Here is a 26,999-nt window from a genome sequence, read left to right on the forward strand (position 1 = left end):
ATATGCTATCTAGGTTAGTAATAGCTTTTCTTACACCAAGCATCGTTTAATTTCATGATTGCAGTCACCATCTGCAGTGATTTTGGAGCCCAAGAACAGAAAATCTGTCACCGCTTCCATATTTTCCCCTTCTATTTGACATGAAGTGATGGTACTGGATGCCATGATCTTAGTTTTTTGAATGGTGAGTTTCAAGCCAGCTTTTTCACTCTCCTCTTTCACGTCATTAAGAAGCTATTTAGTTCTTCCTCACTTCCTGCCAATAGAGTGGTATCATCTGCATATCTGAGTTTGTTGATATTTCTCCTAGCAATCTTGATTCCAGCTTGTGAGTCATCCAGCCAAGCATTTTGTATGATGTACTCTGCATAGAAGTTAAATAAACAAGGTGACAATATATAGCCTTGCTGTACTCCTTTCTTAATTTTGAAGCAGTCAGTTTTTCCATGTCCAGTTCTAGCTATTGCTTATTTATCTTTATACAGGTTTCTCTGGAGACAGCTAAGGTGATCTAGTACTCCCATCTCTTTTATAATTTTCCACAATGCGCTGTGATCCACACAGTCAAAGGCTTTAGCATAGCCAGTGAAGCAGAAGCAGATGTTTTTCTGGAATTCCTTTGCTTTCTCTATGATTCATCAAATGTTGGCAATTTTATCTCTAGTTCTTCTGCCTTTTCTAAACCCACCTTGTTCTCGAGTCACATACTGCTAAAGCCTAGCTTGAAGGACTTTGAGCATATCCTCGTTAGCATGTGAAATTAGTACAATTGTATGGTATTTTGAATATTTTTTGGCATTGCTCTTCTTTGGGATTGGAATGAAAACTGACCTTTTACAGTCCTCTAGACACTGCTGAGTTTTCCAAATTTGCTGATATATTGAGTGCTTTAACACCATCATCTTTTAGTATTTTAAATAGCTGGAATTCTTTCATTTCAGCTAGCTTTGTTCATAGTAATGCTTCCTAATGCCCACTGACTTCACATTCCAGGATGTCCGGCTCTAGGTGAGTGACCACACCATCATGGTTATCTGGGTCATTAGGACCTTTTTGAACAGTTCTTCTGTGTTTTCTTGCCACCTTTTCTTAATCTCTTCTGCTTCTGTTAGATCTTTTCCATATCTGTCCTTTATTATGCCCATTCTTGAATGAATCTTTACTTGATAGCTATGATTTTCTTGAAGAGATCTCTAGTCTTTCCCATTCTATTGTTTCCTCTATTTTTTTTGCATCGTTCATTTAAGAAAGCTTTCTTATCTCACCTTGCTATTCTCGGGAGCTCTGAATTCAGTTGGATATATCTTTCCCTTTCTACCTTGCTTTTGCTTCTCTTTACTTTGCTATTTGTAAAGCCTCCTCAGATACCCACTATCCCTTCTTAAATTTATTTTTCTTTGGGATGGTTTTGGTCACTGATTCCTGTATAATGCTATGAATGTCCTTCCATAGTTCTTCAGGCACTCTTTCTACCAGATCAAATCCCTTGAACCTATTCTTTATCTCCACTGTATAATCAAAAGGGATTTGATTTAGTTCATACCTGAATGGCCCAGTGGGTTTCCATACTTTCTTCAATTTAAGCCTGAATTTTTCAATAAGGAGCTCATGATCCAAGCCACAGTCAGCTCTTGGTCTTATTTTACTGGCTTCTCCAGAGAGAGCTTCTCCACCTTTGGTTGTAAAGAACATAATCAGTCTTATTTCAGTATTGACCATCTGGTTATGACCATGTGGAGGGTCATCTCTTGTGTTTTTGGATCACAGCCTTGTGGCAAAGGGCTTGGGTTATTTAATGAAGCTGTGAACCACGCCATACAGGGCCACCCAAGACAGATGAATCACAGTGAAGAGTTCTGACAAAACGTGGTCCACTGAAGAAGGAAATGGTCCACTCCAGTATTCTTGCCTGAAAAAACCCCATGAACAGTATGAAAAGGCAAAAATGTATGATGCCAGAAGATGAACCCCCCAGGTTGGAATGTGTCCAGTATTCTACTGGGGAAGAGGGAAGGGCAATTGTTAATAACTCAAGTATGAGTGAGATTTGGCTATGCCAAGGCAGGAACAGTGCTCAGCTGTGGGTGTGTCTTGTGGTAAAAGTAAAGCCTGATGTTGTAAGGAACAATATTACATAGAAACCTGGAATGTAAGATCCATGAATGAAGGTAAATTGTACGTGGTCAAGGAGGAAATGGCAAGAGTGAACATCAACATCTTAGAAATAGGTTAACTAAAATGGACAAGGATGGCAAATTTAATTCAGATGACCATTACTACTGGGGGCAAGAGTTGACCCTCATAGTCAACTGAAGAGTCCACAATGCAGCACTTCAATACAATCTCAAAAATGACAGAATGTTCTTGGTTCTTTTCCAAGGCAAACCATTCAATATCAGAATAATATGTCTATGCCCCCACCATTGATGCCAAAGGAGCTGAACCTGACTGGTTCTGTGAAGACCTATAATACCTTTTAGAACTAACATCAAAGAAAGGTGTCCTTTTCATCATAGAGGATTGTAATATGAAAGTAGGAAGTTAAGAGCTACCTGGAATTGTTAGGTACTCAAATGTGCTCAAAGGCACGTTTGACCTTGAAGTACAAAATGAAGCAGAGCAAAGGCTAACAGAGTTTTGACAAGAGAACATACTGGTTATATCAAATACCTTTTTCCAACAACCTAAGAGATTACTCTACAGGTGGACATTACCAGATAGTCAATATTGAAATGAGATTGATTATGTTCTTTGTGTGACTTGTACCCTATTATGATTGTGTTTATGTGTGTTAGTTGCTCAGTTGTGTCTGACTCTTTGTGATCTCATAGATTATAACCTACCATGCTCCCCTGTCCCTGGAATTCTGCAGGCAAGAATACTGGAGTGGGTAGCCATTCTCTTTTCAGGGGATCTTCCTGACTCAGGGATTGAACCCAGATCTCCTGCATTGCAGGCAGATTCTTCACTATCTGAGCCACCAGTGAAGTCCCAATTATGATTACTACTTCTAAATCATTTCATAGATTAAGTAAATCCATGATGAACCAAGAGGATAATTTTCACGTCTTTATAAATAGTTATTTTGAACAAGTTATGCCCTCTTGCTGTCTGTCAAGTTGATTCTGGCTATGCCATGTTTCCATGTATACATATATAGCAGCCTAGCTTGCTAGGTTATATTGCTCTAAGAATTACTGAATACCTCCTCCATTATCATTTTTCCCTTTGTCACCTCTGTTATCAATGAGGGTATCTGGTTTTTAAGCTTTTGTGTTTTCTCTCTCTGACCATTTTTCAGATTAATTAATCTTTGGGCAAGCACATTCTTGCCAATGAACCAAGTGAATAAAGTACATGGGTCCTTCTACATTGTTGAGTTGGTGATATAAAGATGCACGTGTGAAACAAAGATATTAATGTAGAATTGTCTAAAATATATCATCTTTTATAGAGTCTATGTAAGAAGAATAGATGGGAAAATGAGGAGAATCATTCTTAGTTGTGATTCATGGTGACTTTTCCTGGGAGAGAGAGCTACTATCTTCCCTATTGGTGTGGAATATTTCATGATTAAATCAACAATTGCCATTAGAAATGCCACTAGCATCACCATTAACATCCTCCTCTACCACTGTCATTTAAGAGGTTCAGTGTGGTCCAACACACACGCCAAAGCTCACACAATCTTCTTAAATAATAGTTACTATTCCTAAGTATGTAGAAAGGAAAACTGAATTTTGTAAAGGTGAACTGACTTTAGATAAATTAGGCAATTTGCATCCTAAGCCAAATATTTCTTCTGAGCTCTAAAAATATATATTCATTTGCTTGATTGATATCTCAATTTGATTATGTCATAAACAGCTCCAATTGAACACATCCCAAAGGGAACTCTTAATCAACTCTGACCACACTCAGTATCTTCTTATGGTCTTTCCCATCTCAATAAATACACCACTCACCCAAACCGGACCTCAGAATCTTTACTGAAATCTTTTCTTTTTCTTACTCCCCCACAGCAAATTCAATAGCAAGTTCTATCAGTATTATATCCAAAAATCATCCCAAATAAATCCATTTCTTTTTGTCATCACAGCTGCAAGCTTAGTTCAGTTACATCTTCTATCACCTGAATTTTTAACTCAGCATCCTGTTTTTACTCCTCTTTTCTTTTGGTCCATCATCTCTGTGACAGCCAGCAGGATCATCATAAAATACAGAGCTGAGTCACTTCCTGCTGGAAACCTTTCAATTGCTTCTGCCTGACTTAGGAACAAACCAAAGCCCTGTGCAGAAAGAACTGGACTGTAGGGCCTGGCCCCTGCGTGTTTCAATGGCCTTACTGTCCAGCAATATCCCTTCACTCTCTGGGCTCAGACACTACATATTGGCCTTCTGTCCTCCCTCTACCTGAAATGCTCCCCCTTCCCTTTAACTTCTTCAGTTCATCTCTTAATCAGTCTCAGCTTTATTATCATCTTCTCAGATACCTGGCCATTGGTTCCCAATTTAAATAATATTACTCACATTTTTCTATCTTAAATCATATCATTATTTTCTTTCAAAGCATTGATCAGTGTCTTAGTCTATTTGAACAGAACACCATGTACTAAATGACTCTTCAACAAAAGAAAACCTATTTCTTACAGTTCTGGAGGTTGGAAAGTCCAAGAGGAAGGCACAGCAAATGATGTGTCTGGTAAGGGCTCACTTCTTGGTTCATAGATGGTCATTTTATTACCAGTCCTCACCTCATAAAAGGGATGAGGGAACTCTCTGGGTCTCTTTGATAAGGACACTAACCTCATTCATGAGGACTCCAGCCTCATGACCTAGTCTCCTCCCAAAGACCTCTCCTCCAAATACTGTCTCAGTGTGGATTAGGTTTCAATATGTGAATTTATGAATTTTAGGAGAATATAGACTTTCAGTGTATAGCAATCACGATCTAGCTATAGAATATCTGTCTATATCTTGGAAGAGAGAAGGAGAAGGGCATTAGATAGACACATAAATAGATATCTAATAGATACTAACATGTGCCTTTCCTTGTAAATTACCTGTCTCATCTACCAGTTTATGGGCTCCACAAAGTTAAGGACCACAGCTACTTAGATACATTATTCTCAACATAGAATGAGACCAATTTCATTTAAGGCAATTAAATTGTTGAATGAAAAACTTCCCCAAAGTGGTACAATTTGTACCAATCCTATCGCCTTGCACTTTCCACACTGTGTCTGGAAGTATTTGGTCATATGATATGGCAAACTTCTGTTAAAGGGAAAATATATTCAATTTTCTAATGTCCATAATATTGTGTTATTTACCAGACCAAAGTGAGCACCCTACAATTCCTGAGCATATTGTTGTTACAATGTTGAAGGACAAAGTTTAGCTGTTGCCCAGTCCAAAAGCTCCTGGGCTAATACTCCCTGATCTTTGAGCTGTGTTCTCAAGCCTTACTCTGCATAAGAAATCATTACCTGGGAACATATAATTATAAATACCAACTCTGGCCATAGTCCATTAAACCATAATTACTGTAACGGCCCCAGCATAAGCATTTTATTTTCTGTTCCTAGATAAGTGTTATGTGGAGCCAGAATTTAAAACTTATCTCAAAATCCTCTTCTAATCCTGAGAGTCAGTTCATTTTAGTCAGCATTGTCATATTTGTGTCTGTGGTTGTTAATCTTAAGGACTTTCAGTATCAAGCAAATAAATTTAATATTACTATGGTAATAATGAAAGAATGGGTTCTACACTAAAACCACCAGAGATCTGAACCTAGCTTTATTACCCTTGTTTTTATCTTGGGCAATCTTGGGTCCTCTATGAACAGAGTTTATTTTTCTATGAGGAAAAGTATAATAATAGTGCTCATTTCATTTATGCAAATTGTTTGAAATAGTACTTGGCATACAATAAACTTTCAGAGTGTTAGCTGTGTTCATCATTGCCCTTGTTTGACATGTAAGCTAGTTATCAAACTTTCCCTATTTTACCTTTTCCTCCTTATTCAGGGCCACATCCCTCCTGTACCTTAAAGAAGGAAGTAAACATTTTTATATACCAGGTCCCAAAATGTTCCAACACTTCCATCAGACCATCTGGAGACTTCAGGCTAAACGGACTTCTGTCTGGGGACTTCTATTTTAATTACTTTTTTTTAAAAAAAAGGAACACTAATTAATTTTAAAAAGCATTATAAATTCTGATAAGGTATAACGATCTGTCAGGATTCCCTCATTGAAAATTACCACCATCATTTTTTATCTACGGTTACCTTCTTTCCACAGAAAAGACTTGCTTCTATTTGGTTAATTATTGCCAAGTGGTGTCATCCACAATTCATCAGCCTCAGAGTTGAAGTCATATTCTCTTTCCCCAAATAAATCTCTTTGTCATCCCAGCCTCAGCTGCCCTCTTTGTTTTTTATCTCATCATCTGGGGCCATTTATCACACATGGTAGAGACCCCAGAGTTTGTATATTTCATCCTTGGCATGATCAAGGCCCATATGGCCTTATTATAGGGAACCTCAAAGCCAAGTTTATAGAATGCAAATCCTGGAGAAATAGAAAAGTGGGATGGTGGCAGTCATACCTGCAGGCTTGGAGGCCCCCATGTAAGCTTTGAATCTCACTTTGTAAATTAGAGCATTTTATCACTGGATAATCTTATAAGATCATTCATTGCAACTCTTTAATTTTTGTAGATGAGGAGATGGAGGCCCAGAAATTTCTTAAGAATAAGAAAAAAATAAAGATTTAACTAAATCCCAATTTAGTTAATTGGGATTAACATATGTAAACCATTGGTACTATGTATGCAATAGATAACTAATGGGAACCTACTCTGTAGCTCAGGGAACTCTACTCAATGCCCTGTAGTGACCTAAATGGGAAAGAAGTACAAAAAAAGAGAAGATATATGTGTTCAGTTCAGTTGCTCAGTCGTGTCTGACTCTTTGCGACCCCATGAATCGCAGCACGCCAGGCCTCCCTGTCCATAACTAACTCCCAGAGTTCACCCAGACTCACGTCCATCGAGTCAGTGATGCCATCCAGCCATCTCATCCTCTGTCGTCTCCTTCTCCTCCTTCCCCCAATCTTTCCCAGCATCAGAGTCTTTTCCAATGAGTCAACTCTTCGCATGAGGTGGCCAAAGTACTGGAGTTTCAGCTTTAGCATCAGTCCTTCCAAAGAAATCCCAGGGCTGATCTCCTTCAGAATGTGTACGTATAGCTAATTTGCCTTACAGTAGAAACTAACTCAACATTGTAAAGCTACCATTCTCCAATAAAAGTTTAAAAAGAAATAAGTTAGTTGAAAAGAATGAGATCTGTTTACTCTTCTTTTTTTCAGTTCATTTAGGAATCACAGAAAAATCTCTTCTATGAAAAAACAAACACAAATATGTGCAATGAAAGCACATTACCTTAGGTCAACTTTTCTGATCTGTCTTAAATAATTCTACTGATTGATTCAGAGTCTTAAAATTCCTTCAACAGACAATAAACATTACTCAGTATCCCCCACCTTTGCTTAGCTTTGGAGATAGAGAAGTAAGTAACACAACCTGTCTTTTTGGAACTCAAGGATTTTTAGTAACTTCAAAAAGCACACAAGTAAATGCTTGTAGTCAAAATTGAGGAAACCAAGTCTTTTGTGAGGTTCCCAAAGGAAGGGAAAACTGAGAATTAACATGTTTCCTGATGATTTAATGTCCGGCTGCCCAGGGTGTAATTTGACTGACCTATATGATAACATTGGTGATTGTAAAGGAAAACTTAAAAGGAAAAATTTGACTCCATACTGATTCTGCTTCTGTGACTTTAACCCTTATTTGTCATTTGCAGCTGCTGCTTTTGTTATTATAGGTATACACAGTGGCCTGCCTCAGGAACACTGCCCCTACTCACCCTTAAGCCAAAAAAAAAAAAAAAAAAAAGAAAGTGAACTCACTCAATTAATATTAATACTTAGATCAATCACTTAGTGCAGCAGTGAGTTCCCACACAAATGTCAAGGTCTTTCTTCCTATAGTTTGTTTTACATTTACCCCTTGTTGAAATGGTCACTGGAGTAATCTACTGTGATTCCCTCTCTGGCTTTCTGGCACTAAGCTCTGTAGACTGTGCCCAGATAGTATCATTAGCAAAGAGTGTTTAATTTCCCAAACATAAAAACATGATAAATCTTTAATTTTAAGCAAAATAACAACTAGGTGCAGGTGGGGGGATGGGGGCTCTCCAATTTTGACAGTGTTATTTAAATGTCTCATTATGAGAACACTTTTTCAGTATGCAGTTATGTTGTTACTAAACCCAAGTTGATATGCTCGATGCACAGTGAAACCAAATAATAGCAAAAAATCCAAGTTTGGCGCAGAGAATGTTTTATTGTAGGACCACAAGGAGAATGGAGGCTCAAGCACACACACACAAAATCTCTGGACTCCCCAGAGGGTTTCAGCAAAGCCTTTTTAAAGGCAAGATGAAGGAGAGGTGTGCTTAGTTGTGGCAAATTTCCTGGCACGGGAATTCTTTATTCGTGCAGCTGTTCACAATCCTCTATGATGAAAAGGACACCTTTCTTTGATGTTAGTTCTAAAAGGTATTATAGGTCTTGTAGATGAGGAGATGGAGGCCCAGAAATTTCTTAAGAATAAGAAAAAAATAAAGATTGGGATTAACATATGTAAACCATTGGTACTATGTATGCAATAGTATCGACTGGATGGAGATGAGTTTGAGTAATCTCCGGGAGTTGGTGATGGACAGGGAGGCGTGGCGTGCTGCGATTCATGGGGTCGCAAAGAGTCGGACATGACTGAGCGACTGAACTGATCCCTCTGGCTTAAACCTTTCAACCTGTCTGCCTTGGGGTGGCCACATGTCCCAGCCCATTCCATATGATTCTAGTCCATGCTTGTCATCTCAGTTTTGTTATCTGTTCCCCTGTTCACTCCCCCTCTTTGTTATTAAACAATTGTAGGGACTATAATTATGCTTTGCTTTGTTGTGTCCTGTACCACCAGAGAGATTCATTTGCTTTGTCAGTGTTACTGTGTCTGATTGCTGAATAGGACAGTTCATGTGGCAATGATTTTGCATCTCACAGTTTAGCACAGAGACCAAAGAGAATAAAGAACATGCCCAGTGAACTTAAGAATAAACAATGGAAGGATTTCTATTACTTTGGAAGTTCCCTAAAATAAATACATTATTTCAGTTTAGTCTTGTAGTTGGCTTCCCTGGTGGCTCAGATGGTAAAGAATCCACCTGCAATGCAGAAAACCTAGGTTTGATCCCTGGGTTGGGAAGATCCCCTCAAGGAGGGCATGGCAACTCTCTCCAGTATTCTTGCCTGAGAATCCCTATTGACAGAGGAGCCTGGCGGGTTACAGTCCATGGGGTCACAAAGAGTTGAACAAAACTGAGTGACTAAGCACAGCATTACTAGTGAAGAGCTCAGTGGAATTGCAAATTTTAGGTATGCTGAGTGTTACTGAGTCCAAGCTCATGCTGCTCTCTGCATCACAGGCCAATATATTGAGAGATGAGTAATGGGACAAAGTATAGAGCCTTTATTCAGAAAGCCAGCAGATCCAGAAGACAGGGGACTACCCCAAAAAATCATCTTGCTCAGGTTTGGATACTAGTTTTATTTATGACAAAGAGCAGGAGGTCAGGAGGTATCATAAAAAAGTAATAAGTTGTTGCAAATATTTTCTGGTTCCAGCCAGATTCCAGAGTGGATGTGTTAATTTCTTCCTTCCTGCAGCCATTCACTGGTGGGCTGGTCAGAGTATGAGCTTAAACAAAGGAACTTTAGTTTAAGCTCAGCCATGGCAGGCAGAGTTCCCAGAGATGGGCCATTATGTACACTTTAAGCTATAGGCAACATTCCTTTAGTGATTAGCTTGTAGCAAGAGCAATATAGAATGCGAAGTTTAAAGTTAAAGAAATATCCAATGTGGAGTCAGTTTTGTTCTTCCTTATTCCAAGAACTGTCTACAAGTGTAAGCCAGCCAAAAAACATTTTAAGAAGGCAAGTATGACTGTCAGTGTATCCACTAAAGTTAGGATTGGAATTTAAAGTTTCTATTTTGTTTTGTGTACTGACTGTTTTTTTATGTTGTCTTCTTAGGACCTTTTTTTTTTTTCCCCCCAAACTACTCTCATGCACAGACACATCAGAAATTCTGTAAGAAAAGCTATTCTTAGGAATTGTCACAGTCAGTTTTGGAAACTTACACTGTTTTCACAGTTCATCTGATGTTATCATGGGCTTCTGATAAGGCCTGTAAGAGTCACAGAGTTGGTGGAGGATCTCTGTAAATGTGAGTTGACTGTGGAAACCTCTGTGGTCTGTAGATGGCTAATCAAAGCCCTCAAGTATTCAGTGCAAGTGTATGGTCTGAATAATAATCACTTTTCTTATATAAAGTATCATGAGATAAGGCTTCAAACTGTAATTGTGTTGAAAATCATGGTTACTGCAAACAGCCCCAGAGTCTGAGACACACTGATTTTCTCAGAATGAATCAATGGTTTCTCTTGTCAACTTTGAGTTCCAGCTTTCCTTCTTGTAAGAAAATAGACTCCATGTCACAAGCCCACATGAGAATCCTTCTCAGCTCACTTGAGGATTCAAGCTCGGAATCTTTTATTCAGTGGAATCCTTTTTTTAGCTGGTTTGTTGACAAGCTACCAACATCCATCAAACATGCCAGAATATGCCTCCAGAACTTTGTCTTTCTCTGACAACAAGCTATGACAGCTGGGTCAGCAATTATGGTCTCATGGGAAGTCGGCCAAACACTGGTATTTCTCAGTACTGCTGCAATGGAGGGGAGTGAATGTGGATTTATCTTGACCTAAAAGGAGAGGTTTGTGAGCTGGAGGAGCTGCCCTTATCCTAAAGACTCCTCAGATTCACAATCGACCTAACCTTAATATTCTAGCAGAATCTGCCAGTGTATGACCATCTTATCAAACCACAAATTGAGTTCATTTTAATGAGATTCTAAAAATCGATTTTCAGGATGACGGAGAATGGTCCGCTGCAGGAAGCAAATATCTAACAGCTGTGTTCTGGTTGGCATTGTAGGTAAAAAAAGGAACTCTGATGAGTGGTCATCATGTATTAAGGGCAGGAAAAAGGAAAAAAGAACACTCAAAAGACCACATTAGGGCTTTGTCACTTTGGCAGGAGACAATGAAATTGGGTAATTCCACTGAGGGAGAGGTTTAGGTAGTTAGGACTGGAATGTGCACTGACCAAATAAATACTATGGAAGAATTTTATAAAATCCAGAGAGTTCTTTCTAAAAGCCCAACTGGCCATGCATGTTCCTTATTTTTAATACTTTAACAGTTATTTCTCCATTGATCTCAAGGTCCCATTAAAACTCATTATTTAATTGTTAATAGGATCCTCCATTGTAAAACCCCTGACTCTCTTCCCAGCCTCTTGCATCCCTACTCTCCTAGCTTTCTTTTAGCCCAGAGGGTCTCAAACTTCAGTGAGCATCAGACTCACCTAGAGGGCTTGAAAACATGCAAATCTCTAGGTCCTAAGCCCAGAGTCTCTAATTCCATAGGTCTGCAATGATATCCTAAATCGTGTACTTCTAACAAGCTCCCTGGGGATACCAAGGCTACAGGTGCAGAGAGCACACCTCTGGAATAACTGGTCCAGCAAGTTGGAATCTTTGTGGATCGGAGATCTGACCCTCTGAAACAGGAACCTCCTTCTTTCTGTTGGCAATGATGTTTACACATACCTCACCTGCCTAACTTCTATGCATCCCTAGGATGCATAGGACTAGGGAGAAGTATTATCTCCAGCTGGAGAGGATTGAACATCACTCCTTTAGACTTCTTCAGCACCGAGTGCTCAGTCCCTTCCCAGGAATGTGTAATCGTGTAGCACTGCCTCCAGCTTAGCCTTTGAGACCAGAGACCTCTATTGATTTCATCGCTATCCACCTGTGCTGAACATGGACCTCACCATGTGGAGGGGGTCTCAATAAAGGCTCAAATATGAGAATGTCTGGGTGAAGTGAGACCCCCAAATCAACCAGAGTAAGAGGCTCAAGCTTAGTGGAGGTAATGAGGGTGGGGAGGACATTACATATCTACCCTTAAAAAGCCAAGAACTGTTGTTCTGATGGAACTTGGTCTGTGAGTAAAGGAGCAAAGACAAAAAGAGCAGAGGCCGTGAGGAAATTAATATCAGCCTGTAAGGAAAAAACCCCCATTCATCTTTCCTTAAATGGGCATCTTCCTTATACACTCACTCATACATACATTCTGCAGGCACGCCTGATTCTTCCTGGACCAGAGTCATGCACGGTCTCCCTGTCCATGAGGTGTTTCATGTCATAATCCTCACACCGACACCCCACTTTCTAATGAAACATTTAGGACTTCTGTGTCAAACAACTTATTACCATGTGTATGTCTTGTGGCAGGGTATGTAATCTTCCCAAGCTTTGGCTTCTCCTTTTTACAAATGGGGAAAAATATGAACCTCCTAAGGCTGTTAAGAGGAACATTAAATTAGGCAAAATATGCTAATTAGTTTCTTTTTCCCCTGGAGAAAGGATTGCTAGTCCAAATGAAGAAATCTGTACGAGTGGCTTAGAAAAGCTGTGACAGAGAGTGCAGAGGATATACTTAGTTTTGTCAGTTATTTTCTCAGTGCTCTTAAAACTATACTCTGAGGTGATCACACACTTCATCTGCCAGTAGGATCCTTCTCTAACCTTTATGCATCTTTCAATGCTTTCTTCATTTTATCCTGTTTCTTTTTTTCATATTGTTAAAGAGCATCTTGCTTCAAGACATGTGTAAAACATGAATGAAGATATAGATCTTCATAACGAGATCTCATGGTGCAAATTAATACCAAAGGAGAATATTAGGACAAGGTGGTTACCATAGTATCTATTCAGGAAAGTCCAGTATATAATAGAATTGTTTCTCTTAAGATCTGCTGCTGCTGAGTCACTTTAGTCGTGTCCGACTCTGTGAGACCCCATAGACGGCAGCCCACCAGGTTCCCCCATCCCTGGGATTCTCCAGGCAAGAACACTGGAGTGGGTTGCCATTTCCTTCTCCAATGCATGAAAGTGAAAAGTGAAAGTGAAGTCACTCAGTCGTGTCCGACCCTCAGCGACCCCATGGACTGCAGCCTACCAGGCTCCTCCGTCCATGGGATTTTCCAAGCAAGAGTACTGGAGTGGAGTGCCATTGCCTTCTTTGCTCTTAAGAGCAGCACTGTAAAAAGATGGGCCTTTTTTTTTTTATATGTTAAATCTGTGATAGCCAAGTGAAGTTGGGAATCTGAATGCTTAATTCTCTTGTGTCTGGAGGAATTATTAGCTTTTCAGTGGAGAAATCTCTAATCCTTCTTAAACACATTTTTTAATGTGATTTCTCCATCTCTGAAATGGCTGGTGCATTTTGCATGAGACTTGACTAACATTGCAAAGGTTCAGGGTATTTGAGTTATCTTGGACTGCCGAAGTGTTTCTCTCATTAGTCTTCAGTGGTGTTAAGAGAAAACCTGTCACACTTCTGAGCTCTCTAACAGGGGCCTCTTATCTTTGTTATAAAGAGCATTTGTGAAGAACTCAGGAATTGTGACTGAGTGCCTCCAGAGAAACAAACGCTTTGAGTGTGAATGGGTAGCCTGGCTCTTGTAGGATGGGGGCAGGTCACAGGAGAGGAAGTCAGGGGACAACTGACAGCATTGCCCTCAGGCGTAGGTACTGCACTAGGTCCCTAAATCAGTTCACATGAAATTCTGGGTTCTGAATTAATGAGGTGATATATATATACATCTGAACCCTCTTGCCAAGGGATTGACTGTCCTGCTGGAGAACAGGAGAGTAAACATATCTGGAAGCAACTACGTGTCAAAATCTGGTTGGGAGGTGAATTATCCAAGAGAGTGGCAGTGTGCTCAGTGGAAGACTAACTTGTGGGAGGAAGCTGCTAAGGGAAGGGCTAAGCACCAGACTAATGAGCCACATGTCAAAGCATCAGCCAGAGAGGGGCGGCACTCGGGAAGGTTCTTAGCACACAAAAAGTAAGCCTAAGTCCCAATGGGTTGTTTGGATTTCCAGCTCTGCCACTTACTAACTACGTGTTTCTTGTGCCATAGTGTCCTCACTTGTAAAATAGCAATAATAAAAATAGTGTGTTCCTCATAGTGTTACTGAACACAAGTTCAAGTGCCTAATGCACAGTGAGGCCAAACAAACTGAAATGATGAAGTCGGGAGCAGAGAAAAGATGTATATCAGGGACATGCAAGGAGATGAATGGCTTGTGCCCAGAAACCTCCCAGTTCCCTGAAACGTTCAAGTAAACCTGGATCATTGAAAAAGCAAGAGAGTTCCAGAAAAACATCTAGTTCTGCTTTACTGACTATGCCAAAGCCTTTGACGGTGTGGATCACAATAAACTGTGGAAAATTCTGAAAGAGATGGGAATCCCAGACCACCTGACCTGCCTCTTGAGAAACCTGTATGCAGGTCAGGAAGCAACAGTTAGAACTGGACATGGAACAACAGACTGGTTCCAAATAGGAAAAGGGGTACGTCAAGGCTGTATATTGTCACCCTGCTTATTTAACTTATACACAGAGTACATCATGAGAAACACTGGGCTGGAAGAAGCACAAACTGGAATCAAGATTGCCGGGAGAAATATCAATAACTTCAGACATGCAGATGACACCACCCTTATGGCAGAAAGTGAAGAGGAACTAAAGAGCCTCTTGATGAAAGTGAAAGTGGAGAGTGAAAATGTTGGCTTAAAGCTCAACATTCAGAAAACTAAGATCATGGCATCTGGTCCCATCACTTTGTGGGAAATAGATGGGCAAACAGTGGAAACAGTGTCAGACTTTATTTTTGGGGGCTCCAAAATCACTGCAGATGGTGATTGCAGCCATGAAATTAAAAGACTTTTGCTCCTTGGAAGGAAAGTTATGACCAACCTAGATAGCATATTAAAAAGCAGAGATAATACTTTGCCAACAAAGGTTTAGTCAAGGCTATGGTTTTTCCAACGGTCATGTATGGATGTGAGATTTTGACTGTGAAGAAAGGCGAGCACTGAAGAATTGATGCTTTTAAACCACGGTGTTGGAGAAGATTCTTGCGAGTCCCTTGGACTGCAAGGAGATCCAACCAGTCCATCCTAAAGGAGACCAGTCCTGGGTGTTCACTGGAAGGACTGATGCTGAGGCTGAAACTCCAATACTTTGGCCACCTGATGTGAAGAGTTGACTTATTGGAAAAGACCCTGATGCTGGGAGGGATTGGGGGCAGGAGGAGAAGGGGACGACAGAGGATGAGATGTTTGGATGGCATCACCGACTCGATGGACATGAGTTTGAGTAAACTCTGGGAGTTGGTGATGGACAGGGAAGCCTGGCGTGCTGTGATTCATGGGATTGCAAAGAGTTGGACATGACTGAGCAACTGAACTGAACTGAAAAGCATTTTAAAAGGCAAGGTGAGGGAGAGGTGTGGTTCATTGTTGCAAACTTTGTCAGAATCCTTTGTTCTTGCAGCTGTCCTGTAGGTCAGGTCAAGATGTTCCTTTAAATCTCCATCTTGAAGTCGCTCAGTCATGTCAGACTCTTTGCGACCCCGTGGACTGTAGCCCACCAGGCTCCTCCACCCATGGGATTCTCCAGGCAAGAATACTGGAGTGGGTTGCCATTTCCTTCTCCAGGGGATCTTCCTGACCCAGGGATCGAACCCAGGTCTCCCGCATTGCACATAGACACTTTAACCTCTGAGCCACCAGGGAAGCCCCAAGACAAATGTTATTCTCTGTTTTGCAACTTTTTACCTCTGTGTGAATGGAAAGATGTTACACCTTTTAAGACCAGAGTCTTAAAAATGGACTATGCTAGATATGTCAGGCTATAGCCAACATTCTTAAAACAAAACACTAGAATGCAAAGGTAAAAGAAACAAATCTAACAGGGCGTCAGATTTGTTCTTCCCTATTATTTACTCTTCCCAATCACCAATAGGTGATTGATATGATTAAATAAATTCAAGCACAAAAAGCATTTAGAGCATTACAGGGCTCAGAGTGTGTGTTCTATACATGTTCCTATGTCCTTCAATATAGACATGCATGCATATCACACACACACACACACACACAGACTTGGAGTAGGATGAAGGTTGTGGGGAGAAGTAGTGGATGAGGGGAGAAAGGAGGACAGAGACCGTTCAGTTCAGTCAGTCAGTCATGTCCGACTCTTAGCGACTCTGTGAACTGCAGCACGCCAGAACTCCCTGTCCCATCACCAACTCCCGGAGTCTACCCAAACCCATGTCCATTGAGTCTGTGATGCCATCCAACCATCTCATCCTCTGTTATCCCCTTCTCCTCTGCCCTCAATCTTTCCCAGCATCAAGGTCTTTTCAAATGAATCAGCTCTTCGCATCAGGTGGCCAAAGTATTGGAGTTTCAGCTTCAACATCAGTCCTTCCAATGAACATCCAGGCCTGGTCTCCTTTAGGATGGACTGGTTGGATCTCCTTGCAGTCCAAAGGGCTCTCAGGAGTCTTCTCCAACACCACAGCTCAAAAGCATCAACTCTTCCGCACTCAGCTTTCTTTATAGTCCAACTCTCACATTCATACATGACCACTGGAAAAACCATAGCTTTGACTAGACGGACCTGAGACAGGTAGAATTTAATTTTTGTGCAAAGGGGGTTTACTGAAGGGCTTTAGCAAATGCAATGGGAAATTGACAGAATGGTTCAAAGGGAGGTTGCAGAGGTTGAGTCCAGCTGGGCAGTTATAAGGCTATTGTGAGAATATGGATAGTGATGAAGGCTTGGATAAATGTCTGCTCAATGCAATGTGAGGCATACTGAACCCCAATCTCAGATTTCCTTTATACCATACTCTTCATACCATCTTCACATCATGCTTCAGATCTTTACCATTGCAGCAATGGCTTTGGATTAATGATGGAATTAGGGAGTAAAATATTGAGTGACTCTTCATTTCCAAGAATGATTTATGTAATTCTTGTAGAGCCTTTTAGAGTAAATTTCTCTTAGCTCTATTGTACAAATACGACCTTGAAGCTTGGAGAAGTCAAGAAAGTTGTCTCAAGTCCCCCAGCTAGTAAATAGCAAAACCAGATTTGAAACCCAGGTCTGTGTGACTTCAACAATATTTTCTTTTTTCCTGCCCTATTGATCAATTCAGTTTTCTTAAGAGCTCGTGGCAACATGAAGATATATTTTCTTAGAAGTAACCTATGTCATCACCACTTATAGCATTGATAAAGTCCCTAGATTAGCTAGATATCTGAAGGATTGAATTGCAGAACATGAATGCTGGGATGAATTGGAAAAGAGATAGTGCCATGGAGTGGAGAAAGGAAGAGTCTTCTCCCCTCAGCAATATTACTGCCATCACTGTTGGGCCCCCTTCCAGGCTGTTTTGGCCTCCAGGCAATAAGACGTGGCATGAAGGCTGGGAAGCAGGGGGTGAGGGTGGGGAAGGGCGATACCTCTTCCCTTCTGATTGTTCCTGGAATCTTAATAAACGACTTGAGCATATCTTCTTGAAAGTTTTCCAAATTTCTCATGAAACAATTAGATCAAGGCATGTCTTTTCAATAGTAACTCAGAAATGCATGCTTATTCATGTCAGAAATCACCCCACTCTCAGAGTCATATACAATGTTTGAACTTCATACTGTTCCCATTGCAGTGGGCATACCCTTCTATTTTAGCTCACAATGTGCCATATTAGTGTCATGGCTCACCAGTTGTATGTGCCATGTCCCCTCACTCAGCACTAGGCTCCTAAGGACTCAGTTCCTAATCCAGAGTCTGGTGCAGAGCCAAGGGGGAGGTTTCAGAATAGAGCAGGAAGACACAGGTGCAGACCTGCACACAAAGAATTTCAAGTAGAGTTTGAAGTATGGCAGAACAGAAAACTTGGGGCCAACTTGCATCCCTGGGCAGTAAACCATTGACTCAAAAATTGAAAAGCATTATTGTAGGTGAGAAAGTGGGGTGTCAGCCACAAGAGTAGACTGGGGAGGAATGCAAGGTCCTCCATGTATCCTAAACACTGTTAATACTCCTAATCCCTCTTAAGGATTTAACACAAGTAACATGCCAGATATGATGGCATCCCTTTGTATACATTATCACTTTATATGGATAAGCACATTTGATGCTCACAGCAGTCTTCTCTGAAGGATGCAATTACCCCATTTTATAGATGAGGATATCAAGTCTTCAAGATATAGAGCTGCCAACATGACCCAGTTAAGCTACAGCCATCACAGTTTAACATCCATGCTGTTATCTACATTATGATCCTTATTATTCTCTGACTGATACCAACTTGCTGTCTATAGTCTCCACTTGGTTTTAGTAGAGACTGGTTTCAGAGGACAGAGGTAGAAGCATTGATGGGGTGATGGGGGAGAGGGTCTGAGAAAGTTGAGGATTGGTGAGAATCCCTCTGTCTCTGGACTATTTCATTTTGGGGTCTCAGGTGTATTAGCAACCTTGGTTAGAACCACTTTATTCCATAGGAATAAATTATGGAACTGTATTTTAACATTAATTACCAGAAAGGTATGGTTTCATTTTTATTTTCATTTCAAAATTTCAGCTTTCCAAAGGATACTTCTAGCTCCTTGGTCAAAAAAAAAAAAAAAAAAGCAAAAACTTAATTTATTACTGTGTATGCTCAAGGTGAGGGTTTTAATTGCTTGGTGAATAATAAAAAGATTGAGTTTTATCAAGTAGTTAATTTCAAATAAGAATAATTTCACCCCCTTCATACACCCATTCACCACCATCCCACCCACATAAGATGGTATATAATGGATCTGTTTTAAACTGTAATTAAACAGCTTTAACATTCTCCTATTAAAAAAGTAATAAAATATTTTTTGTAAAAGTTTTTATGATAAAAGAATAGAAAATATAAAAACACCTATAACAACACCTCCAAAGAATCACTATTATTTATTTTAAAGGCTATTTTTAGAGCAGTTTACATTCATAGCAGAATTAAGGAAAGTACAGAGGAAGGTATAGAAACTTCCAGTATACCCCTGGCTCTCACAAATACAAGTCCCCCTCCCCCATTATCAGTGTCCCTATCAAAGTGGTACATTTATTACAGCTGATGAACCTACACTGACAAAAAACAATCACCCAAAGTCCACATTTTGCGTTATGGTTCTGAAGAGGAAAATTTAAAAACTTTCACCCAGTTAGAAATAACCTCATGCTTATTCTGCTTCTGTAACTCAGCTGCTGCTGTGCTGCTAAGTCACTTCAGTTGTGTCTGACTCTGTGCAACCCCATAGATGGCAGCCCACCAGGCTCTCCCGTCCCTGGGATTCTCCAGGCATGAACACTGGAGTGGGTTGCCATTTCCTTCTCCAATGCATGAAAGTGAAAAGTGAAAGTGAAGTCGCTCAGTCGTGTCTGACTCTTCGCGACACCGTGGACTGCAGCCTACCAGGCTCCTCCGTCCATGGTATTTTCCAGGCAAGATTACTGGAGTGGGGTGCCCTGTAACTCAGCTAGCTCCTTGCAAAGTCACATGGGAAAGCCCAAACTATACAGAGCCTAATCCTCACCCTCTAGCAAGGTTCCCTGATTTAAAGACCTGATGGGATGACTTGTCTACTGAAGGACATTGGCCTGCTCCTGAAGGATTATATTGGATTTGTGGGACTAACGCATATTTGATTTTACCAGCCAACTGGTGGGGGGCATGGTATTGGAGACTATCCATCCCTCCCTTTTCCTCCTTCCCCTAGTCCAGGGTGAATTGCTGGGAGTCCCAGTTTATAAAGACAGAGGTCCCACCAAAAAGCTCAGGTCTCTACAGATTGGAGACTGGAAAGATGACAGTGGCCTTCTGAATGCATATCCAATACTACGGGCCAGCCACAAGGGCAGAAGATGGGTCCTGGGGCTACTGAGCTGAAACTTACATCATTCACCCTTGTCAATTACTCAACCCCTGTAATCCTGCTTAACCATGTTTGTGTAAAGGTCAGGCATCCCCCTGCTGTGTCCTAACTGCTGTTTCTGTGTGCATGAGACCCTTAATTTGAACTTGCCTATTAACAGCACTGTCCACTAAAGTCTGGGGTCATGCACTGTCTATAAAAATTCTGTAACTCCTTTGTTCTGGGCGCAGAGCTGGAAGAGTTAACTCCTCTGGGCGCACTGGAGTAATGAACCTGGTTTCTCCAAATTTCTGAGCGCGGTGCTTGGTTTTTGGACAATAAACCTGAATTCTCCAATTCCCCGAGTGTGGTGCTTGGTTTCTTGATGGTCCGACTTCTACAACAGTTCACTGTTGGTGTTGTACATTCTGTAAGTTTAGAGTAACATATAATAACATGCATCTTATCATTTCAGTATCTGTATTTTCACTGTCCTAGAAATCCTCTGCGCTCTGCCAATTCCTCTTTCCCTCTGATCAACCCCTGGCCTCTACTGATCTTTTTCCTGTCCCATAGTTTTGCTTTTCCTAGAATGTAATGCTTCTGGACTCATAGAGTAGCATTTTCAGATTGACATTTTTCCATTAAGTAATATGTATTTAAGGTTTTTGTTTGTTTCTTTCTTTTCACGGCTTGACAGTTCATTTCCTTTTAGTGCTGTGCAATATTCTGTTATCTCAATGCACCACAGTTTAGTTATCCATTCACCTGGTGAAGTGTATTTTGGTTGTTTATAAGATTTGGCAATTATAATGAAGCTGCTGTAAACATCTGTGTGCAGGTGTTTGTGTGGACTCAAGTTTTCAACTCTTTTGAGTAAATACAACAGAGTTAGAGTGCTAGATGGTATAAGTAGAGTACATTTAGCTTTGTAAGAAACGACCAAACTGTCTTCCATGGTGGCTGTACTGTTCCGTGTCCCATCTCTCAGTGAATGAGACTCCCTATTGCTCCACATCTTCCTACCTCAGCATTTGGTGGTGTCGGTGTTTCAGGGTTAGGCCATTCTAATGGGCATACATTTAACAGTGCCGCATTATTTTAATTTGCGTTTCTCAGGTGACGTGTGATGTGGAGCATCTTTTCAGATGCTTATTTGCCATCTTTCTATATTCTTTGGTGAGGTAAGACTCCTCATATTTGAAAGCTGCTTAGATAGTAGTTCTTAAAAGTTCTCATCACAAGAAAAAAAATTCTGTAACTATGTAAAATACAAAAGTTAAATACACTTTTTGTGCTGCTGACTTTGCAATATATATAAATATCTAATCATTGTGTGGCGCCCCACTCCAGTCCTCTTGCCTGGAAAATCCCATGGGTGGAGGAGCCTGGTAGGCTGCAGTCCATGGGGTCGGTAACAGTTGGACACGACTGAGCGACTTCACTTTCACTTTTCACTTTCATGCATTGGAGAAGGAAATGGCAACCCACTGCAGTGTTCTTGTCTGGAGAATCCCAGGGATGGGGGAGCCTGGTGGGCTGCCGTCTCTGGGGTCACACAGAGTCAGACACGACTGAAGCGACTTAGCAGCAGCAGCAGCAGCAGCAGTAGCAACAGCAGCAATCATTGTGTTGTACACTTGAAGCTAATATAATGTTGTAGATCAATTATGCATCAATAAAAAAAGGAAAAGAAAATTTCTATTAGTTTTTTGACATATAATTTTCAGATATGGTTATTCATATCTGCTACATAAGCTTATCTAAATCATAATTACCAGGACTTCCTTTTTTGCTTTCACAATAATGAATATTCATTTTTATATGAAAACGAAAATGATACATATCATCAGCATAAGATAAGGCAGGCATGATAAGGATGCAAGATATTTGCCCTCTCTGTTCAAATAGTAAATCTACTTTTACTGAATATTATTTTCCAGTTACCCTAAGTTCAGTTCAGTTCAGTCACTCAATTGTGTACAACTCTTTGGAACTCCATGGACTGCAGCACACCAGGCTTCCCTGTCCATCACCAACTCCCTGGAGCTTGCTCAGACTCATGTCCATCAAGTCGGTGATGCACCTCCATTTCATCCTCTGTAGTCTCCTTATCCTCCTGCCTCAGTCTTTCCCAGCATAAGGGTCTTTTCCAATGAATTAGTTCTTCTTTGGCCACATCAGGTGGCCAAAGTATTAGAGTTTCAGCTACAGCATCAGTCCTTCCAATGAATATTCAGGACTGATTTCCCTTAGGATGGACTGGTTGGATCTCCTTGCAGTCCAAGGGACTTTCAAGAGTCTTCTCCAACACCACAGTTCAAAAGCATGAATTCTTCAATGCTCAGCTTTCTTTACAGTCCAACTCTCACATCCATACATAACTACTTCAAACCATAAACCTAAAGGAAACTTAAAGGAACCTAAAGTAAAACCTCAGATTCTTTCTTAACACACATCTAGGAAAACTGCATTTTTCCATCAGGGTTGAAATAATGAACTATATTTTTCATCTCTGACCTTGAACTGGAGATGTTGGGAGAAAATGACTCTAACTATCAGAAGCAAGTTAATAAGGAGGATAAATGATGAGAGACTATTACAACCAGGCATCTAACACAATATAGCCTGACAAAGGTACTTGTGGTATTCTCATCTTGTCCCCTCAAGCAAAAGCTGACTATCACTAATGAGAGGTTTAACTTCTAGACAGATGATCAGTTCACTCTGAGTATGTGATGGTTGCTTCTAAATGAATATTTCCTCTGAGTCTAATTACACTGGGTCTGGGCTATATGTTTCCCCTTGAGTCAGTACCCTATAGATGTCAGGAATATTTCAACTAATTGAACAACAGCTAAGACAGGAAAGAGGGAGAACATTTTGAGGATGTGCACTGATTTTCCTTCCTCTCTCTTTTTGTGCCTAGAATCGGACGTTGCTGACTTCGATGGTCGAAGCTCCCTACTCTACAGGTTCAATCAGAAGCTGATGAGTACTCTTAAAGATGTGATTTCCCTGAAGTTCAAGAGCATGCAAGGAGATGGGGTCCTCTTCCATGGAGAAGGACAACGGGGAGACCACATCACCCTGGAGCTCCAGAGAGGAAGGCTCGCCCTGCACCTCAACTTGGGTAGGGTCAAGCTTTGCCCTGTCCCTGGCCATGTAGGGCTACGGGGAACTCCTTTTCTAGCAGGTTATCCTCCTAGTGTGTCAGTTAGAAGTTGCTGTGTCACAGTCCAAAGTGACATATTTTCCTTATCCAAATTGGAGAAGAAAAATCCACATTTTTAAATGTTTAAGCCATAAATAGCATTCTTTAAACAAGGGAATTTTAGTAGGTAGGGAAGAGATACAGGTTAGTTTTTCTTCCTTCCTTCCTTTCTTTTTTTTTCGATGTATTTCACTTTTTTTTTTTTTTTTTTTAAGTAACAAGCTTTAGCTAGAGGAAGTTTGAACACACATACAAGCACACATATTACAATATAATAAGGCTTGCTCACCATCTATTATACTTGTTACACTTATGAAAGTTAAGTTCCTGGGGGAATATGGAGAAGATACATTTTACTTTTTGTTTGTTTTGTGAGGGAACAAGGGGTCATGTGCATGGCATCTAAGTTTCTGGGCATTCTCATGTCTTATTAAAGGAAACTCTGTTTTGTTTTTTGTTTATATCAAATGCCTCGGCTGTGCTAGGGTGAGCCCTATATTTGCCAAATGCTAGTCAATTTAGTACAGAATGCCCTCCTACTTTCTATCTGTTTAGGACTCAGGCCTCCTGCTGTGGGTTGGCATCCGTCGTTCCTGCCTCACTACTGGCAGGTCTGCATTTCTTGGTAATCAACTAAGAGATGGTCAGCCTCCTTTATGTGAAAGGTACTTTGTAAGCAAGCATGAGCCAAGTACAGAAGGCAGGGAGTAGAACTCCCAAATTTGCAAAGGCAAACCAAGAAGCTCTACTGGAGAAAAGGAACTAGGAAAAAAGTGTTAGGGTGATAAAAAAGGAAGAGACCGCATTCTGTAAGAATGAGTTTCTGCCTCCCTTTGGGTATTTATTAGTGTTAGGGGAAGGGGTGGAGAGTATACTTGTGGAAGATAATTATCACCTACTGGTGAGTATTTCTGATCAAATAGTAAAGAAAGAAAGTCATAGCAGAATTCAGTTTGTAGGCTTATGTTGCATGAAAGCCTAGAAATATCACAGATAATTTTTTGTCCTTTAATAATAATTATTTAGAAATAAGTTCTTTTACTAATTAGCATAAGAATGAAGATTATTGTGAACTCATCCCCAAAGCCAAGCAATGGAGATACTTATTTTGAGGCATTTCTGAGCATCTCCTTAGCCTCTATGTTGGACATTGGCAGTGCTAGCAAGGACAGCCTCTGGATCCCAAGTTTAGCTCATTAAATTGATATCTAATGCACTAAACTAAATACACAGCAAAGGCATCTTTAGAGTCTCACCCAGAGAAGAGCTAAAGAGGATTTGCTAGTAACCTAATCAGTTTTGTCCACATACCTAGAGAAATTTATCAGTGAAGTCTATGAAAGATGGGCATATTCAGCAGAAACATATCAGTCTGTTAACTGGTGTTCAATTTTCATGAAACGAGAATGGATGGAGTAACTTCCTCCCTAACACCCAGTGACAAGTCATTCACAGAGCATTGTGGGTTGTGGATAAAGTTATTGCCATTACCCCTCTGAAACTCTGCCCCAGCAAGCATAACCCAATGATGTACAGCAGTTTCAGTCACAGTAAAGCAGGATGGAAAGGAAAAGATGTGCTCATGTGACAGATTTTACTTGCAGACAGGTGCCAGCTATTTACTTTGGGGGAAAGTTCATAACTTCCAAGCCTCAATTTACTTATTTCTAACCTGGGATATTATTAATAACTATCTAGCAGGGCATGAACATGAAAACTAAAAATATTCAAAATGAATTTTCTGTGATCCAATCTGCCGTGCTCAGTCATGTATGACTCTTTGTGGCCCCACGGGCTATAGCCTGCTGGTCTTCTCTGCCCATGAGATTTCCCAGGCAAGAATACTGGAGTGGGGTGCCACTTCCTACTTTAGGGGCTCTTCTAGACTTAGGGATAGAGCTTTCATCTCTTACATCTCCTGCATTGGCAGGTGGATTCTTAACCACTAATGCCACCTGAGAATTTTCTATGTCAGTAAATAAACACAGTGAAACTCCTCATATAACTCATTATTCAACTAACGATATCTGAATGTCCCACATCCTGTAGTTTGCTGGTCTTCCTGGAAAGAAATGGGTCTATTAAGATGAAGAAGACCCTCTCCTGCTGTGATATAAAAAAGACAGAACAATTCTCTTTCCAGATTTCCATTTAACCCATATTTCTAACTCTGTTGGTGATAATGGGAAATCTCATTTAGTGAATTATTTAGTAGTAAAAATATGTTTAGTCTGTATTCTACGAAGTTTGGAATTTTTCTTCGGCTTTTGGATCTACTATTTCCATGAGTTTACCATGATTGAATATTTCCTGTACTTACCTCCTTTAAACAGTTACCCGGCATACTTATTAAATAGTACAGTTTTTTATGTTCCTTCTCTGGAGAGACACTGACATGTATTAGTATGTTAGCTCAGCACAACATACTGATATGTAACATACTCTCTGTCATAGCCAGCAAATCTTTGGAAGCACTGAGTTAAGGGGAAAGGGGGAATGGTAACAGCTTTGATTTGCCCATAAGAGAAAATCTGTAACATAGGTTACACAAGGGCAAGATAACATTGTGTTCATGGCTGTAGTTCTGGAAACTAGGAGAACACCTACCTGAAGTAGGTACTCCAGGCCAATTGAATTACTGGAAAAAGAGGTTTTCATCTCACCTATCAGAGCCTGACACAAATATACATTTTTCTCATTTGGCTTGCTCATCCCCAAGCCTGGCCTACTCTTCCTCCTGTGATCTCCACAATGTGCAGTATCCTATCCAATCCTCAAAGCAGCCCATTATGTACATAGCCATTAGCTCCAATTTACCTATATGGAATATTAAACTGGAGGAATATATGTCAGCTGCTCAAATGATGCAGCTAGTAATCAGTGTAGTCACAGTTAAAATCTAGTCATATTTACTGCCTTTTAAACTTATTTTTAGTGATGGACAAGGAGGCCTGGCGTGCTGCGATTCATGGGGTCGCAAAGAGTCGGACACGACTGAGCGACCAATCTGATCTGATCTGATGATCTAAAACTTATTTTCAGATTATAAAATATATGTCAGTTTTAGAAAACTCAAAGAAAAAAATTATAAATAAGATGAAAAAAGGCACTCAAAGTTCTACAACCCAGCCATCCTTCTATTAATTTTGGTGTATTTTCCAAGTGTTTTTCCTTAGCTATTTATATAAAATTTTACATATTATATAAAATTTATGTTCTTTCCAAGTTTCCACACAACCTTCAAAGTGGAAAGAGTTTATATTATCCATGATCAAGGTCTTTTTTTTTTTTTTTCTTGTTTTCTTTTTTAAAAGAAATGAATCAAGAAAGAGAGAAAAATGAAGAGAGAGAGGAAGAATCTAAGAATTTAAATTAATGGGCTAAAAATGGTGTTTGGGCCAGTGAAGGAGGAAGCTTCTCTCTTCCCAGCTGATGTGGATACTCCAGTAGTGTTCCCTGTAGGGACAGTTCTCCAATGTGTTTTCCTTTTCTAATTTGTGACTTTACAATTCAGTGTTTTAGGCTGAGTGGAGTGATTCAGTACCATGGACAGCTACAGAGGCGGGCCTTTGGAGATGCATGGTGTGCTGTGGTTCCTCACAAGTGATGCTCTTTGCTGATATTCTGATTCATATTACTTAGTTACCTCTGTGGCAGTTGACTTGAAAAGATCATTTCAATGCTGCAGTCAAACTAGGCCTTCCCCTTTGACTGTTCTCTTAGGGTACAATGATGGTTTTTCTAGAGCTACTAATGAGAAAGAAATTTCTTCTCTTAATCC

At 40.3% G+C, this 26,999-nt stretch overlaps 1 protein-coding gene across 1 annotated transcript in view; it reads left to right on the top strand.

Moving 5' to 3' along the window:
* CNTNAP5 (contactin associated protein family member 5) overlaps positions 1 to 26,999 on the top strand; it is a 1,040,042-nt gene that overhangs the window by 465,222 nt on the left and 547,821 nt on the right. Inside the window, exon 5 of the mRNA XM_024981085.2 lies at positions 22,934 to 23,137. Coding sequence (XP_024836853.1) covers positions 22,934 to 23,137 — 204 coding nt within the window. The remainder of the gene's footprint in view (positions 1 to 22,933; positions 23,138 to 26,999) is intronic.

The sequence above is a fragment of the Bos taurus genome, chromosome 2 (genome assembly GCF_002263795.3).
Source record: "Bos taurus isolate L1 Dominette 01449 registration number 42190680 breed Hereford chromosome 2, ARS-UCD2.0, whole genome shotgun sequence".
Classification (NCBI taxonomy): Eukaryota; Metazoa; Chordata; class Mammalia; order Artiodactyla; family Bovidae; genus Bos; species Bos taurus.